The 15116-nt window shown below is 46.3% G+C and overlaps 1 protein-coding gene across 1 annotated transcript in view; it reads right to left on the reverse strand.

Annotated features, from left to right (window-relative positions):
• Positions 1 to 15116, reverse strand: part of bma (SCY1-like protein bma) — a gene marked incomplete at its 5' end in the record, with an annotated part of 234606 nt that overhangs the window by 49262 nt on the left and 170228 nt on the right. Inside the window, 5 exon segments of the mRNA XM_069310483.1 lie at positions 1065 to 1288; positions 2513 to 2681; positions 7762 to 8011; positions 10694 to 10847; positions 12770 to 12915. Of these exon segments, the coding sequence (XP_069166584.1) occupies positions 1065 to 1288; positions 2513 to 2681; positions 7762 to 8011; positions 10694 to 10847; positions 12770 to 12915 (943 nt within the window).

Here is a 15116-nt window from a genome sequence, read left to right on the forward strand (position 1 = left end):
ATTGGTAATATTTTGCTTATATATATATATATATATATATATATATATATATATATATATATATATATATATATATATATATATATATATATATATATATATATATATATATATATTAGAATCAATAATATTTAGTCCATATTTGCACTGAAAACAGTAAAAGCTTGCCAAAGCATTTCTGCAACTTCAGTATCATAGAACAAATTTGGCTTATATTAAGAATCAATATAGGCCTATGTCACGAGACAACGTTAGACCTATGTCAAGAAAATGGCACCAGCACAGTATACACGATCTCACGTGACAGCTGTCATCATGACTTGACGCCTGTCAGCGCCCATACTAGTGACTCCTTACTACAATCACTCAAGTTAACCCACCAAAGCTGTGTGAAGTATATAATTGAGTCACAAGAACTTGGGAGTACACGAGGATGAGTGCGTTGTGTCGGCAGCTGTCAAGTGAGGCTTGGTGTGCGTGGTAAGGTGTGTGTGGTAGGGTGGTCTGGAGTAGCCTAGCGCAAGCCTAGGGAGACTCACCTCTAGAATATATGCCATTTCTATACCTCTTCATCAGTCAAACTAAACCTTATTATTGTTATTGGGTCTTTAATTACGTTTGATATCTATAGAATTGTATTCACATATAGACAATTACATATTATTTTTGACCAAATAGGGTTAATGTCAATTTTCCCCCGGTGATAATATATATAAACTTACCTGCATTTAACGCGACAAGATCCTATAGGAAACTAACAAAGTTAGATTAAGAGGCGTGTTTCCTAGGCCTCCCAGCCAGGCCTCCCAGCCAGGCCTCCCAGCCAGGCCTCCCAGCCAGGCCTCCCAGCCAGGCCTCCCAGCCAGGCCTCCCAGCCAGGCCTCCCAGCCAGACCTCCCAGCCAGACCTCCCAGCCAGGCCTCCCAGCCAGGCCTCCCAGCCAGGCCTCCCAGCCAGGCCTCCCAGCCAGGCCTCCCAGCCAGGCCTCCCAGCCAGGCCACACACCACACACACACACACACACACCACTGTCACCATCACACACCACAACCACCGGGATTTACCTGAGAATGAGTATCCCATGTAGCCTATACCTGAAGACCCCCGGCGGGAGAGGAAGTCCTCGGCACTGGACGACATGCGGGTGTCGTGGATCTTGACGTTGGGCACAGGAGAGAAGGGCGAGAGGGACATGTTGTCCGAGCTCAGCTGGTGACGCAGGAGGCGCTTCTCCCCGGGGCTGCTCGCTAGGCTCAGGTTGTCCAACTTCAGTTTGTTTCGCTGTTGTCTGTCGAGGGTTCGACTCTCTTAGTGGGTGGTGGTGAAGGAGGAGGAAGAAGGGGAGGGGGATGAAAGGGAATTAGGGGGAGGGGGATATCTGATTATATGGTGAATGTATGGTTTAGGAGAACTGCTTTATTAAGGACTACTAGGAGAAAATATATTTTTAAAAGTAGGACTGACATGAAACAAAAACACCTGTTTAAAAGACGTCTGACGTGAATACGAACAACAAATAACAATAGGTTCTTGTGATCTACAAGAGCTGGAGGGACTGTCTAAATGGGGGGAGGGGGGGGCTTGTTGCGTTGACAGGAGGTGTTGAGATATGTAATGAGGAGGTGTCTTAATTACAAGTAACCAGCGGAACATCAACACCCAGAACACTACCACAAGTAACGACCGAAGAGGCCAGAAAGGCGACCTACAGACATACTCACCCAGTCTGGTCGTTACTACTGGCTGTATGTTGACGTACAGAACACCATGAATGACCTTAGTGTGAAAGGAGGGAGGAGCTATAAATAATGGGGCTAATGGTGAGGGGGGGGTGTTGTTAGTGTGTCGGGGGGGGGGAAGGGGTGGGGGAGGAGCGTAATTACTTGGGGGGGGGGGCTGTTGAAAAGTTATTGAAATCTGGCTGGAGGTCGTAATGTTGTCCAACGAGGCTATTGAGAGGGAGATAGTGGGCAAGTTTGCCAGGTCATGGCCTGGTAGGATGGCAGCTTAGTGGCTGGGTGAGGGAGAGGGTGACAGCTTACTGGGTGGGTGAGGGAGAGGGTGACAGCTTACTGGGTGGGTGAGACAGAGGGTAACAGCTTATTGGGTGGGTGAGACAGGGGGGTGACAACGTAAGTGGGCGAGTGAAACATATAAGTTAAGGCTTATATCAACCTCTGTGTTGAGGTTAAGGCCTATATCAACCTCTGGAGGGTTATTAACACCACCACAATAGTTTACTGAACAATCAGCAAGTAATTATTTGCTGATTACCTGATTACCAGGACCCATGTAAACTCTCAAGAGTGTATATATATATGTACATAGAAATTAACAAGTGTATACTTTCCTGTGAACCAGGTATAGTCATTACTATTTATTAAGTAGAGTTCCCAGGTATACTCACCATGTATGGTCCCCCCCCCCACGTAGACTCACCAGACCTGGTACCCCCAGGTAAACTCACCAGGCATAGTCCCATGTACACCCACCATGGGACCAGTAGACTCACCTGTCGATATGGTCGAGCATCTCATGAATGGTCTGAAGGAGGAAGCTGAACTGCAGGAGGTTGAGAGACGGGCTGATGGTCAGAGGCAGCAGCGACGGCAGGATACGCGTCGCCAACAGGTTCACACTCAACCCGAACTTTTTCACCCCCAACATGAGGCGGTAGATGTCTGCAACCACGTGTCAATGTTTACATCCTGCCGCAACCACGTGTCAATGTTTACATTGTGCAGCTACCGCGTGTCAATGTTTACATCCTGCCGCAACCACGTGTCAATGTTTACATTGTGCCGCTACCACGTGTCAATGTTTACATCCTGCCGCAACCACGTGTCAATGTTTACATCCTGCCGCAACTGTGTGTCAATGTTTACATTGTGCCGCAACCACGTGTCAATGTTTACATTGTGCCGCTACCACGTGTCAATGTTCACATCCTACCGCAACCATGTGTCAATGTTTACATCGTGCTGCAACCACGTGTCAATGTTTACATTGTGACGCAACCACGTGTCAATGTTTACATCCTGCCGCAACCGCGTGTCAATGTTTACATCCTGCCGCAACCACGTGTCAATGTTTACATTATCCTGCAACCACCACCCACCCATCCCCCCGGTCCCCTCTCCAGTTGCCACAACGGACAGAAAGTGGTGTACTATAAGACGGGCTTCCGGGCTGCAAACTCTCCGAGAAACACTCCAGGAAATACTGCCCGCTTAACCTGAACGTGATGAGTTGAGTATAAAAAGAACATACGAGCACACATAGGAAGGTTTCCTATACACATTGAATTTGAAACTCCTATGAATTCTATGAATCACGACGTTTAAAAAAGTCAGAACACCATTCTCTTCATTATTAATTGTGAATTAAATTGACGGAATCAGCGAATTAAGCTCAATGAGAAAATCTGTTTGGTCATGTTTAACCGGGCACAGGCATAAAATATCGTCAACATACTTATACCACACTAAATTTGAGGCTAAAATCCTGGGGCCAGATTCACGAAGCAGTTACGCAAGTACTTACGAACCTGTACATCTTTTCTCAATCTTTGGCGGCTTTAGACACAATTATTAAATAGTTAATGAGCTCCGAAGCACCAGGAGGCTGTTTATAACAATAAAAACAGTTGATTGGGCACTTTTCACGCTTGTAAACTGTTTAATAAATGTAACCAAAGCCGTCAAAGACTGAGGAAAGAGGTACACGTTCGTAAGTACTTGCGTAACTGTTTCGTGAATCTGGCCCCTGGGTAAGATATTCGTTTCAAAACACTCCATGTACAAATTGCTCAAAACAGGGGAGAGGCCATTACCCATCTCCATGGCAAATGTTTGTTTATAAAACTCATTAAAGCTGAAATAGTTATCTTTAATGCACAATTTGATGAGTTCAACAATGGTGTTAGTAGGTAAAGTTCAATTATATTTAGGTAGTTGATCCCTTATGAACACTAACAGGTTCTTATGGGATCTTTTTCCCCTTTTTCGTCCCCCCTTTTATCCCTAAGTTTCATCCCCCTTACCATATGGACCAATAGGTTGTTCTTTAGGTTGTTTAAGATGCAGCTACTGGGAACAAAACGTTCCAAGTAGCACGGGCTATGGTGAGCCCGTAGGGGACTAACCTGGCGCAGGAGCGGGGCTGTAACTTGGCCAATAGGCCTTCTGCCATTGTCTTTATTCTTATGTTCTTGATGGTCAGGTGACCTGCCCTGGCGGGTATAAGGTCTATCTATCACGTTTTTTTGCCCAGCACCGCTCCTGTGCCAGGTAAGTCCACTACGGGCTCACCATAGCCCGTGCTACTTAGAACGTTTTATTCCAAGTAGCTGAATCTTAAACAACAACAACAACGTTTCCTTTTTCATTCTATTTTGCTCCGATGAAGGCGAATTGAGCCGAAAACGCGTTTAGCATTCTCTATTTTTCACGTTGTTTTTCCACATACTTGGATCAGAGTTTTTGTAACTGTTTTGTGTGTGTGTGTGTGTGTGTGTGTGTGTGTGTGTGTGTGTGTGTGTGTGTGTGTGTGTGTGTGTGTGTGTGTGTGTGTGTGTGTGTGTGTGTGTGTATACAGGATAAGTGGAATTTGGCCAGAATTGCATTTCACCTTTGTAAACGCACATTAATGACACTATGTAAAAAGACCCCCGGAACACAACACTGTTGATGTAGGACAGACATAAATGTGTTTACTAGTTGTGTTTTTGCGGGGGTTGAGCTTTGCTCTTTCGGCAAAGCTCAACCTTGCTGATAAATGGCAAAGCTTGCTGGCAAAGCTCAAAGCTGATAAATGTGTGTATCTATGTACGTAGGTTAGATAAGCATTATAAAACTACTACAATCACCTTCTGTGGTTGACTGTTCAATAAATCACTGAACTATATGTTTAACAGATCCCTAACCCTGTCCATGGATGACAGAAGCCAATGTATATATATTCTGGTTAGCATTGTAAATGTCTGGCCACGTCTGTGGCACAATTTTTTTCCCCTCCAGCGCTGACAATAACGCAGCCTCCTACGCTACACATGGTTGCCATGGCGACGGACCTAAACAACACCAACACATATCTCTGACAAAGATTTCCATGTGTTACTCAAGCTTCAGAACAATTGGCTTTGTATCGCCTCCCTGTCGATAAGCAAAATAGTGACAGAGCAATAAGTCATATATGTGCTGTCTTGTGCGAGAGCGGGTTTGCCCTGTAACCGCACCAAGCTGGCTTCAGCTTAATAACCGGACGCGTGATTATAGCCAAAAATATCTCTGGTCCTTACCTGGTTGCACTTACCTGCTAGTGCTTGCAAGAGTTGAGATTCAGCTCTTGTATCTCGCCTCTTGATCAAGGATAAATTAGTGAACAGGGTACCGTGTTCATTGTGTCCAGTTGTATCTATATTTGAAGCTGTTTACTTTTATCTGAAGCTGTGTACCTATATCTGAAGCTGTGTACTATATATCTGAAGCTGTGTACTATATATCTGAAGCTGTGTACCTATATCTGAAGCTGTGTACCATAGATCTGAAGCTGTGTATTATATATCTGAAGCTGTGTACTATATATCTGAAGCTGTGTACCATATATCTGAAGCTGTGTACCATATATCTGAAGCTGTGTACCTATATCTGAAGCTGTGTACTATATATCTGAAACTGTGTACCATATATCTGAAGCTGTGTACATATATCTGAAGCTGTGTACCATATATCTGAAGTTGTGTACATATATCTGAAGCTGTGGATCTTTTGAAGCTGTGTATTGATAGTCCTTCTCCAACAGTTAAATTGTTTGTGAATTTTTTTTATTCACTATTATGACTTATTCATAATATTCCCATGGCTCACTTGGGTGCTTTGATTCCACCCCTACCAAATAGTCGACATTTGCTGGACATTTCCGTTGAGTATTTTGTATGTGGAGATCATGTCCAGTCCGTGAAGTTTATTTTATGAGTGTTTCCCCTCTCAGCTCACATGTCTCAGCTGAGACGACACGTGTTGTAGAGAGGGTAAAACGTTTCCCGGGAGAGTTTAAATAACGTAGTATGAACTTAAAAATAAATCCTGTCGAAAATTGTATTATTTTATAAAGATTATATTTTTTTAAGAGCGTGGCCTGTGAGGGGGGACTCACTCTCACTCACTCACTCTCTCTCTCTCTCTCTCTCTCTCTCTCTCTCTCTCTCTCTCTCTCTCTCTCTCTCTCTCTCTCTCTGTTACCTCATCTTCTCTACCTTCTCCTCCTCCTCTGCCCGTCACTGACTAATTAATAATGGTGGGAATAATGGGTGATTAATCTCCTTGTAAGTCAACCCGTTATTACTCCAGACACCAATATTACCCACACGACCATTATTGTCCCGATGGCTGAGATGACGCCACCCTCCCCCCCCCCCCCGGGCAACCCTCTCTCAACGTCTTAATTGTGCACTGTTAATCATCTCTCTCTCTGTCTCTCTCTCTCTCTCTGTCCCCCCCCCTCTCTCTCTCTCTCTCTCTCTCTCTCTCTGTTATAGTTCCTTGGGGACTGCCTCAAGGAAAGCTCAAACAATGACGTTCTGCTCTTTCAAGAGAGCCTTCTTGTTTGTATATTCTCAGACGCCGTGAGAAAAATGTTGTTGTCTTGCCTTGATATTGAGATCGTTGAAGCTGAGTGGCATAATGCCATGATCGACATTTGTCTCTCTCGAGACGTTGCGTGTGGTGTGGGAAAGCTTCTCCCACACCAAACAACCCATTTGGCTGACAACCCAGTTGGCTGACAGACAATATTGCTAACATGCCATATTAATCAATTATGCAAGACAGGTTAAGGTGTGAACTTGCATTGTTAGGGACAGGAAGCCTGCGTGGTGTCTCGAGGTCCTCCCAGGACAAGGCCAACCACTGACCTTCTTGGGATGCAAGCCACAACAGTTGTCTAACTCCAGGGGTACCTATATTTACTGCTAGGTGAACAGAGGCACCAGGCGACAGGAAATGCGCAAAACGTCTCGTTCTATCGCGGGAATCGAACACGGGGACCAATGGATCATGAGCCGACAAACCTAACCACTGTAAGGCAGCCTCTGGGATCCTCTGGGGCGTAGGTTCGAACCCTCGTCACGGCCCTTGTGCATCTGTTCATTAACTGTGCCATGAGTGGTCAGGTTTCAAGACCTGTACCTTACCGCTGGCGTCTCATGTTCCTTAACCCCCTGGAAGTGCCCAATCAACTCACCCCAGGTGCGCAAAAATGTTACTTTACTGTACTTCAAAAGTTGTCGTCTTCCCCCCATGTAGCCCCCCCCCCTCCATGTTTACCGTCTTGAGAGCATCAATAACAAGACGTGTCTGTAGAATCCCACATCCTAAAGTGATGAGACATAATACAATCTCCCTGTAAACTACACTGTATCTTAGAGTAATGATATTCTACACAACCATTTAGTAACTCATGTGTCAAGCCCCGACACCGGAAGCAAGAAAGCGCTGATGACCAGACCACACACTAGAAATTGAAGAGACGACGACGTTTCGGTCCGTCCTGGACCATTCTCAAGTCGATTGTGAGAATGAGATTGTGAGACAATCGACTTGAGAATGGTCCAGGACGGACCGAAACGTCGTCGTCTCTTCAATTTCTAGTGTGTGGTCTGGTCATCATACTTCAGCCACGTTATTGTGACTCATCGCCTCCAAGAAAGCGCTCCCTGTGTGCTTAGCCAAAACAAAACAAAAAGGTAGGATTATTACGTACTTACAACCTTGACAGTGACATCAGCGTCCTGCAGCTTCACGTCGCTGAGGATAGGCAGGACGTCGTCGATGATGGCGGAGCGCTCCAGCTTGTCGAGGATGCGTTCTATGCAGCCCAAGACGGTGAGGCAGAGAGCCACGTCCGTCGGGTTCTTCTCGTAGATGGCCTTCGTGCGCGGCAAGACTGTCTTCTTGATGGCTTCGGAGTCCAGATACTCTGCGGCGTTGGTCGCGGCTACCACCGCCGCCACCTGCGACACGGAGAGGCCGCTGGCTGAGTGTGTACTCATCTATTTGTGCTTGCGGGGGTTGAGCTTTGGCTCTTTGGTCCCGCCTCTCAACTGTCAATCAACTGGTGTACAGGTTCCTGAGCCTACTGGGCTCTATCATATCTACATTTAAAATTGTGTATGGAGTCAGCCTCCAATTGGCGGTGTGTGTGTGTACTCACCTATATGTACTCACCTATATGTGCTTGCAGGATCGAGCATTGACTCTTGGATCCCGCCTTTCTAGCTATCGGTTGTTTACAGCAATGACTCCTGTCCCATTTCCCTATCATACCTAGTACCTAGTACACACATACCTAGTGTGTGTGTGTGTGTGTGTGTGTGTGTGTGTGTGTGTGTGTGTGTGTGTGTGTGTGTGTGTGTGTGTGTGTGTGTGTGTACTCACCTAGTTGTACTCACCTAGTTGTGTTTGCGGGGGTTGAGCTCTGGCTCTTTGGTCCCGCCTCTCAACCGTCAATCATCAGGTGACGAACTGAACTATATGTTTAACACACACACAAAATGTGTGTGTGTGTGTGTGTGTGTGTGTGTGTGTGTGTGTGTGTGTGTGTGTGTGTGTGTGTGTGTGTAAAATCTGGTAATCGGGGAGATATTTTGTACCTCCATAACTGTGTTTGAGGGGCTCAAGGGTTTAGCTCCTGGGCACCAGTCTTCAAGGCTTGGGCGTCATCACACCTAGTGTTAGGATACATGTATAGAACCAGTCTGGACCGTCTCTGTCTGACAGCCGTCTATTTTCTCACAACTCTGACAACATTCTCCGCAATTTCCGTCTCTTTCATTTGCGTATTGAGGTCACACGTGCCCTCAGGTCACACGTGCCCTCAGGTCACACGTGCCCTCAGGTCACACGTGCCCTCAGGTCACACGTGCCCTCAGGTCACACGTGCCCTCAGGTCACACGTGCCCTCAGGTCACACGTGCCCTCAGGTCACACGTGCCCTCAGGTTACACGTGCCCTCAGGTCACACGTGCCCTCAGGTCACACGTGCCCTCAGGTCACACGTGCCCTCAGGTCACACGTGCCCTCAGGTCACAGGCAAGCATGGCTGATAACGTCTGTCTTTGTCCACACCCGGAGTACTTTGTAGGTAGTGATCATGTCACATCTAATACGATTTATATGAGTTTAGTGAAGCAGGTCTGGTGTAATGTTAAATATTTAGAGGTGCTAGTTGCTTTCTCATTTTTTTTTCTCTCTCTCTCTTTCTCTCTCTCTCTCTCTCTCTCTCTCTCTCTCTCTCTCTCTCTCTCTCTCTCTCTCTCTCTCTCTCTCTCTCTCTCTCTCTCTCTCTCTCTCTCTCTCTCTCCCTGCCACTGGCTGCGGCCTGGGGTGAGCCCCAGGGGAGGCCAGTAACAGGCGCCCTCCATCAGTCATGGGACGTTTAGAGCCAAATAACTTCTGCTAACATCCTGGTGTGACGCTACCAGTGCTGGGAGGGGGATGTGGGAGAGGGGAGTGAGCAGGTGTGGGAGAGGGGAGTGAAAATACACAACTGTTTACTTCCGGCTCTACAGGTGTAGACAACACTTCCGCCTGTACAGGTGTAGACAACACTTCCGCCTCTACAGGTGTAGACAACACTTCCGTTTCGACAAGTGTACAACAACAAAATTCAATTAAAAGTGACGCACACCAAAATGAAACTATTTCATTTTTGACAGTTACCATAAACCTGTTGACGGGCAGCGGGTAATAATTTTAAAACTGTATAGTGGGGGGGGGGGGAGGGGGGGGAGAGGGAACCCCCAGTAATGGGTATTAAAATGGTCAGGATTAAGGTAAATAGGGAAATGTGCAAGGTAATCTACACATGACCCTTCTGCCGGAGCTGGGTAAGCTATGTGTGTGTGTGTGTGTGTGTGTGTGTGTGTGTGTGTGTGTGTGTGTGTGTGTGTGTGTGTACTATATACACCTCTGTAATGATCTTAGGACATTTTATAGCACCTTCATACTACTATACACCCACACACACTCCCCCACCTACACCCACACACACTCCCCCACCTACACCCACACACTCCCCCCACCTACACCCACACCCCCCCCACCTACACCCACACACCCCGCACCTACACCCACACACCCCCCACCTACACCCACACACTCCCCACCTATACACCCACACACTCCCCACCTACACCCACACACACTCCCCCACCTACACCCACACACTCCCCCCACCTACACCCACACCCCCCCCACCTACACCCACACACACTCCCCACCTACACCCACACACACTCCCCACCTACACCCACACACACTCCCCACCTACACCCACACACACTCCCCACCTACACCCACACACACTCCCCACCTACACCCACACACACTCCCCACCTACACCCACACACACTCCCCACCTACACCCACACACACTCCCCACCTACACCCACACACACTCCCCACCTACACCCACACACACTCCCCCACCTACACCCACACACACTCCCCACCTACACCCACACACACTCCCCACCTACACCCACACACACTCCCCACCTACACCCACACACACTCCCCACCTACACCCACACACACTCCCCACCTACACCCACACACACTCCCCACCTACACCCACACACACTCCCCCACCTACACCCACACACTCCCCACCTACACCCACTGGCGTCACGTACCTGCACCTGGACAGTAGAGGCCTCCAGACCGGAGTAGATGATGGGAAGAATGTCGGTGGCGATGTCCTCCTGTGGCGTCTTATCCAGGATAATGTGAATGTTCTCCAGGAGGGTGACGGAGGCCTGGATGCTCTTGGGCAGGTTGAACACCACTCTAGCGGCGGGAAAGACAAACACACACGTCACTCGGGTTGATGAATTGATTATGGAGACCAGACTACACACTAGAAGGTGAAGGGATGACGACGTTTCGGTCTTGTTATCTTGAGGTTATCTTGAGATGATTTCGGGGCTTTTTTTTTTAGTGTCCCCGCGGCCCGGTCCTCGACCAGGCCTCCACCCCCAGGAAGCAGCCCGTGACAGCTGACTAACACCCAGGTACCTATTTTACTGCTAGGTAACAGGGGCATAGGGTGAAAGAAACTCCGCCCATTGTTTCTCGCCGGCAGCTGGGATCGAACCCATTACCACAGGATCACAAGTCTCGCGTGCTGTCTGCTCGGCCGACCGGCTCCAGTCCTGGACCATTTTCAAGTCGATTGTCAATCGACTTGACTTGAATCGACAATCGACTTGAGAATGGTCCAGGACGGACCGAAACGTCGTCGTCCCTTCACCTTCTAGTGTGTGGTCTGGTCGACATACTTCAACCACGTTATTGTGACTCATCGTCTGCAATTGATTATCGATTTCTATGGCGTCCCCTACAGTGTTTACAATGATTAAACCATACAACATTAGACTATGTAAACATTATGTTTTCTACAGGTTTAGACTACTTTATATATATATATATATATATATATATATATATATATACACACAAACGCAGAACGTGTTACAAGTTGCGGAAAATGCTTCTCAGGCTGGACAGAAGATGAGTAGGGAGAGAAACTCACCCCCCATCTCCCCCCATCTCGACACCCACAGGGCCAACCACTACAGTAGCATCAATCACTCTGCACCCCCATCCATTCAACCCCTTCTAACCCCCCCCCCTCACTCTAACTGACCTGAGGCCCATAATCCAAAACCTTTAGTCCACAGCTTCCAGCTCCTGCCACCACCACCAATCAATCAATTATCAATCAATCATTGATCATCAATCAATCAGGAGACGCTAGAAAACGTGGGCGCCGGAGCACCTTTACAGATTTAAGGTACCGATTTACTGCTAGGTGAACTGGGGCATCAGGGTGAAAGAAACTCTGCCCATTTGTTTCCGCCTTCGCCAGGGATCGATCCCCGGACCCCTAAGACTACTAATCCCGACCGCTGTCCATTCAGCCGTCAGGCGTCTAACCGCTGAGTTAGGTGTGTGTGTGTTTGTACTCACCTATTTGTGCTTGAGGGGGTTGAGCTTTGGCTCTTTGGTCCCGCCTCTCAACCGTCAATCAACTGGTGTACAGGCTCCTGAGCCTACTGGGGTCTGTCGTATCTACATTTGAAACTGTGTATGGAGTCAGCCTCCACCACATCACTGCCTAATGCATTCCACCTGTTAAGTACTCTGACACTGAAAAAGTTCTTTCTAACGTCCCTGTGGCTCATGTGGGTACTCAGTCTCCACCTGTGTGTGTGGTGTGTGTGTGTGTGTGTGTGTGTGTGTGTGTGTGTGTGTGTGTGTGTGTGTGTGTGTGTGTGTGTGTGTGTGTGATGAATGTTTCCAATACACATCTTTCGTTTATTTCAATTATTATTTATAATTTTTCCCGTCAAGCTTCTCTTTCTGCATGTCCATTTCTCCCTCTCTTTCACCCCTCCATCCTCTCCTCCCCCTCCCTCCCCCCTACGCCCATACCCCCCCCAAATCCCACGTCCCCTCCCCCCCCCCCCCCCCCACCTCCCGTGTACCAGAGCAGTATTCATATATTCAAAGCCTCTCCGCGCAGTAGTTTCTCTCCCACGGTTACCCGCTCTCCCTAATGGAGCCTTCGGCTGCTTCTCTCTCTCTCTCTCTCTCTCTCTCTCTCTCTCTCTCTCTCTCTCTCCCTTTTTCTCTCACCAAGGGTTCGAACCTAGGCGGGCACAGTTGTCCCACTGGCTAATGGCCTTTGTGTCGTGAGGCCGTCGTACCTGAAGTGCGGGAGGACGATGTTCTCGTACTCGTCCGTCGACACGTCGGAGATGAGCTGCAGGATGGGCTGGAGGACAGCAGCTAGAACCTCCTGCGTCCGCATCTCCTGCTGCAGCGACGGCCAGACGTGCAGGAACCACAGTTTCTGCAATGAAAACGGAGATTAACGGTAAAGCCGAAGTCAAAGTCGGTACAGGGCACTCGAACACACGATGTGAGAGGGTGGCGGGTGTGCTGAAAAGATTTTCCCGCGCTTATTTACGCGGGAAAGTTAAGCTAAATCATTTACTAGTTGTATTTAATAAACAAAATATAATAGTTCTCTTACCAAAAAATATTAAATGGAAAATCATAAAATCCAAAATTGCATGCACACAAAAATGTAAATAAAATATAGTAAAAAATATGAAGTTAAAAAGTTCAGTGCTGTATATACAAAAATTTACTCCAACCCGGAAACTTTTCTGCACTCAAAAGTGAGCTGAAAATTAAACGACAAAAAGCATTTTGTCCCAGAAGGTTTGTATATATATGTGTATATATTTTCAATTCTTCTTCCATGGTCTGACACTGTCATATATATATATATATATATATATATATATATATATATATATATATATATATATATATATATATATATATATATATATATATATATATATATATATTGGTGTATACTGGCAGCAGGTTTTCTTTCAAACATGTTTCATTGAATATGACCGCATATTCTGTATTTATTATTTTCTGGTTTAGGGCTTCTATCCCTCTAACTATTTTCTTAGCATCAGGGCTTAATTGGAATAGGAGTTCTCCAAAACTCATTTTCGTACTTTTAAGGTGAAGAAAAGAAGTGATTTACTATAGAGTGTATTACACCTATTTGTATAATTTGCACGACGTTTCGAACCTCCATGGTTCATTCTCAAGTGAACAATCTTACAATACTAGTTGATTTTATACCCGCATTAGGTCAGGTGATAATACAATGAAGGTGAAAAACATGGGGGGATACATAAGGGATAAACATAGGGGCTGCAGAAGGCTTATTGGCCCATACGAGGCATCTCCTATCTAAACACAAAGATTAATCCAGTGTAATTGGCCTGTTATGTTGGACATTGTCTTCTGTGTTGGCATCGATATGTTCTTGTCTTGTCCTTACTCTCATGGTGGGTAGAGTAAATAGTTCCGTGATTTGGGTGTTCATGGTAGGTCGCTCTATTCTTATGTGAATTGCCTCAAGAATTTGTAATCTTCTTGAATCTTGGGTTTTATCTATTATGCAAGTATTCTTGTTCAACATTTCTCTTGTTAGAGTAATGTCATGGGCTTGTCTCATGTGATTCCTAGGGGCACCAGATTGAAGATGGCATGTCAAACGCCTCGTCAGCTTGGTCGACGTCATACCTATGTACTTACATTGAAGGTTACATCCTTCGTGGGGGCAAGTGTACATGTATACAACGCTTGACTGCTGTAGAGGGTTCTCCGTCGGCTTCGGGCTGTTTTTGATAAGGAGTTCGGAAGTCTTCTTGGTTTTGTAGAATATTATCAGGTTTATGTTTTGGTTAGGAGTAGTGCTTTTTACTCCTTTACGGATTATTTCTTTCATTATTCTTTCCTCTTTTATATGTTCACTGTGCATGGTTGATTTGTAATATAATTTTATTGGGGGTGTTGTGGTTTCTGTTCTAGGTTCTGAATTATACCAACGGTCCAAGTGTCTTCTTATAGCAGCGTTTATTTCCGCGTTGCTATATCCGTTGTTCACCAATACCTGAGTTACTCTTTCAAACTCTCTACTCACGTTGCTCCATTCAGAGCAGTGGGTAAGCGCTCGACGAATATAAGCATTGAGAACACTAGGCTTTGTATCTTTGGGGGCACTCACTTCTACCGTTCAGGCATAATCCTATGTTGGTGGGCTTGGTATATACGTTGGTGCTTAAAGAGGTTCCTGTTTTTGTTATTAGTACATCCAAGAATGGCAGACTGTTATTTTCACTATTTTCATGTGTAAATCGGAGTACTGACTCTCTCTCTAGGTGTCTTTTTAGGTCAATTAGTTCATCTGAGTCTTTTACTATTACGAATATGTCATCTACATAACGGCAGTATACAGTTGGTTTTTGTCTGCTACTGAAGACCCTATCTTCGATGGTTCCCATATAAAAATTAGCAAATAAAACTCCTAAGGGGGAGCCCATTGCTACTCCGTCTATCTGTAAATACATGTCTCCTTGTGGACTGATGAAAGGGGCTTCCTTTGTACATGCTTCGAGAAGACTTTTCAAGTGTGGCTCAGGTATGTCTAATTTGGGGGTGCTCTCGTCTCTGTATACT

Source organism: Procambarus clarkii, chromosome 67 (assembly GCF_040958095.1).
Source record: "Procambarus clarkii isolate CNS0578487 chromosome 67, FALCON_Pclarkii_2.0, whole genome shotgun sequence".
In the NCBI taxonomy this organism is placed as follows: Eukaryota; Metazoa; Arthropoda; class Malacostraca; order Decapoda; family Cambaridae; genus Procambarus; species Procambarus clarkii.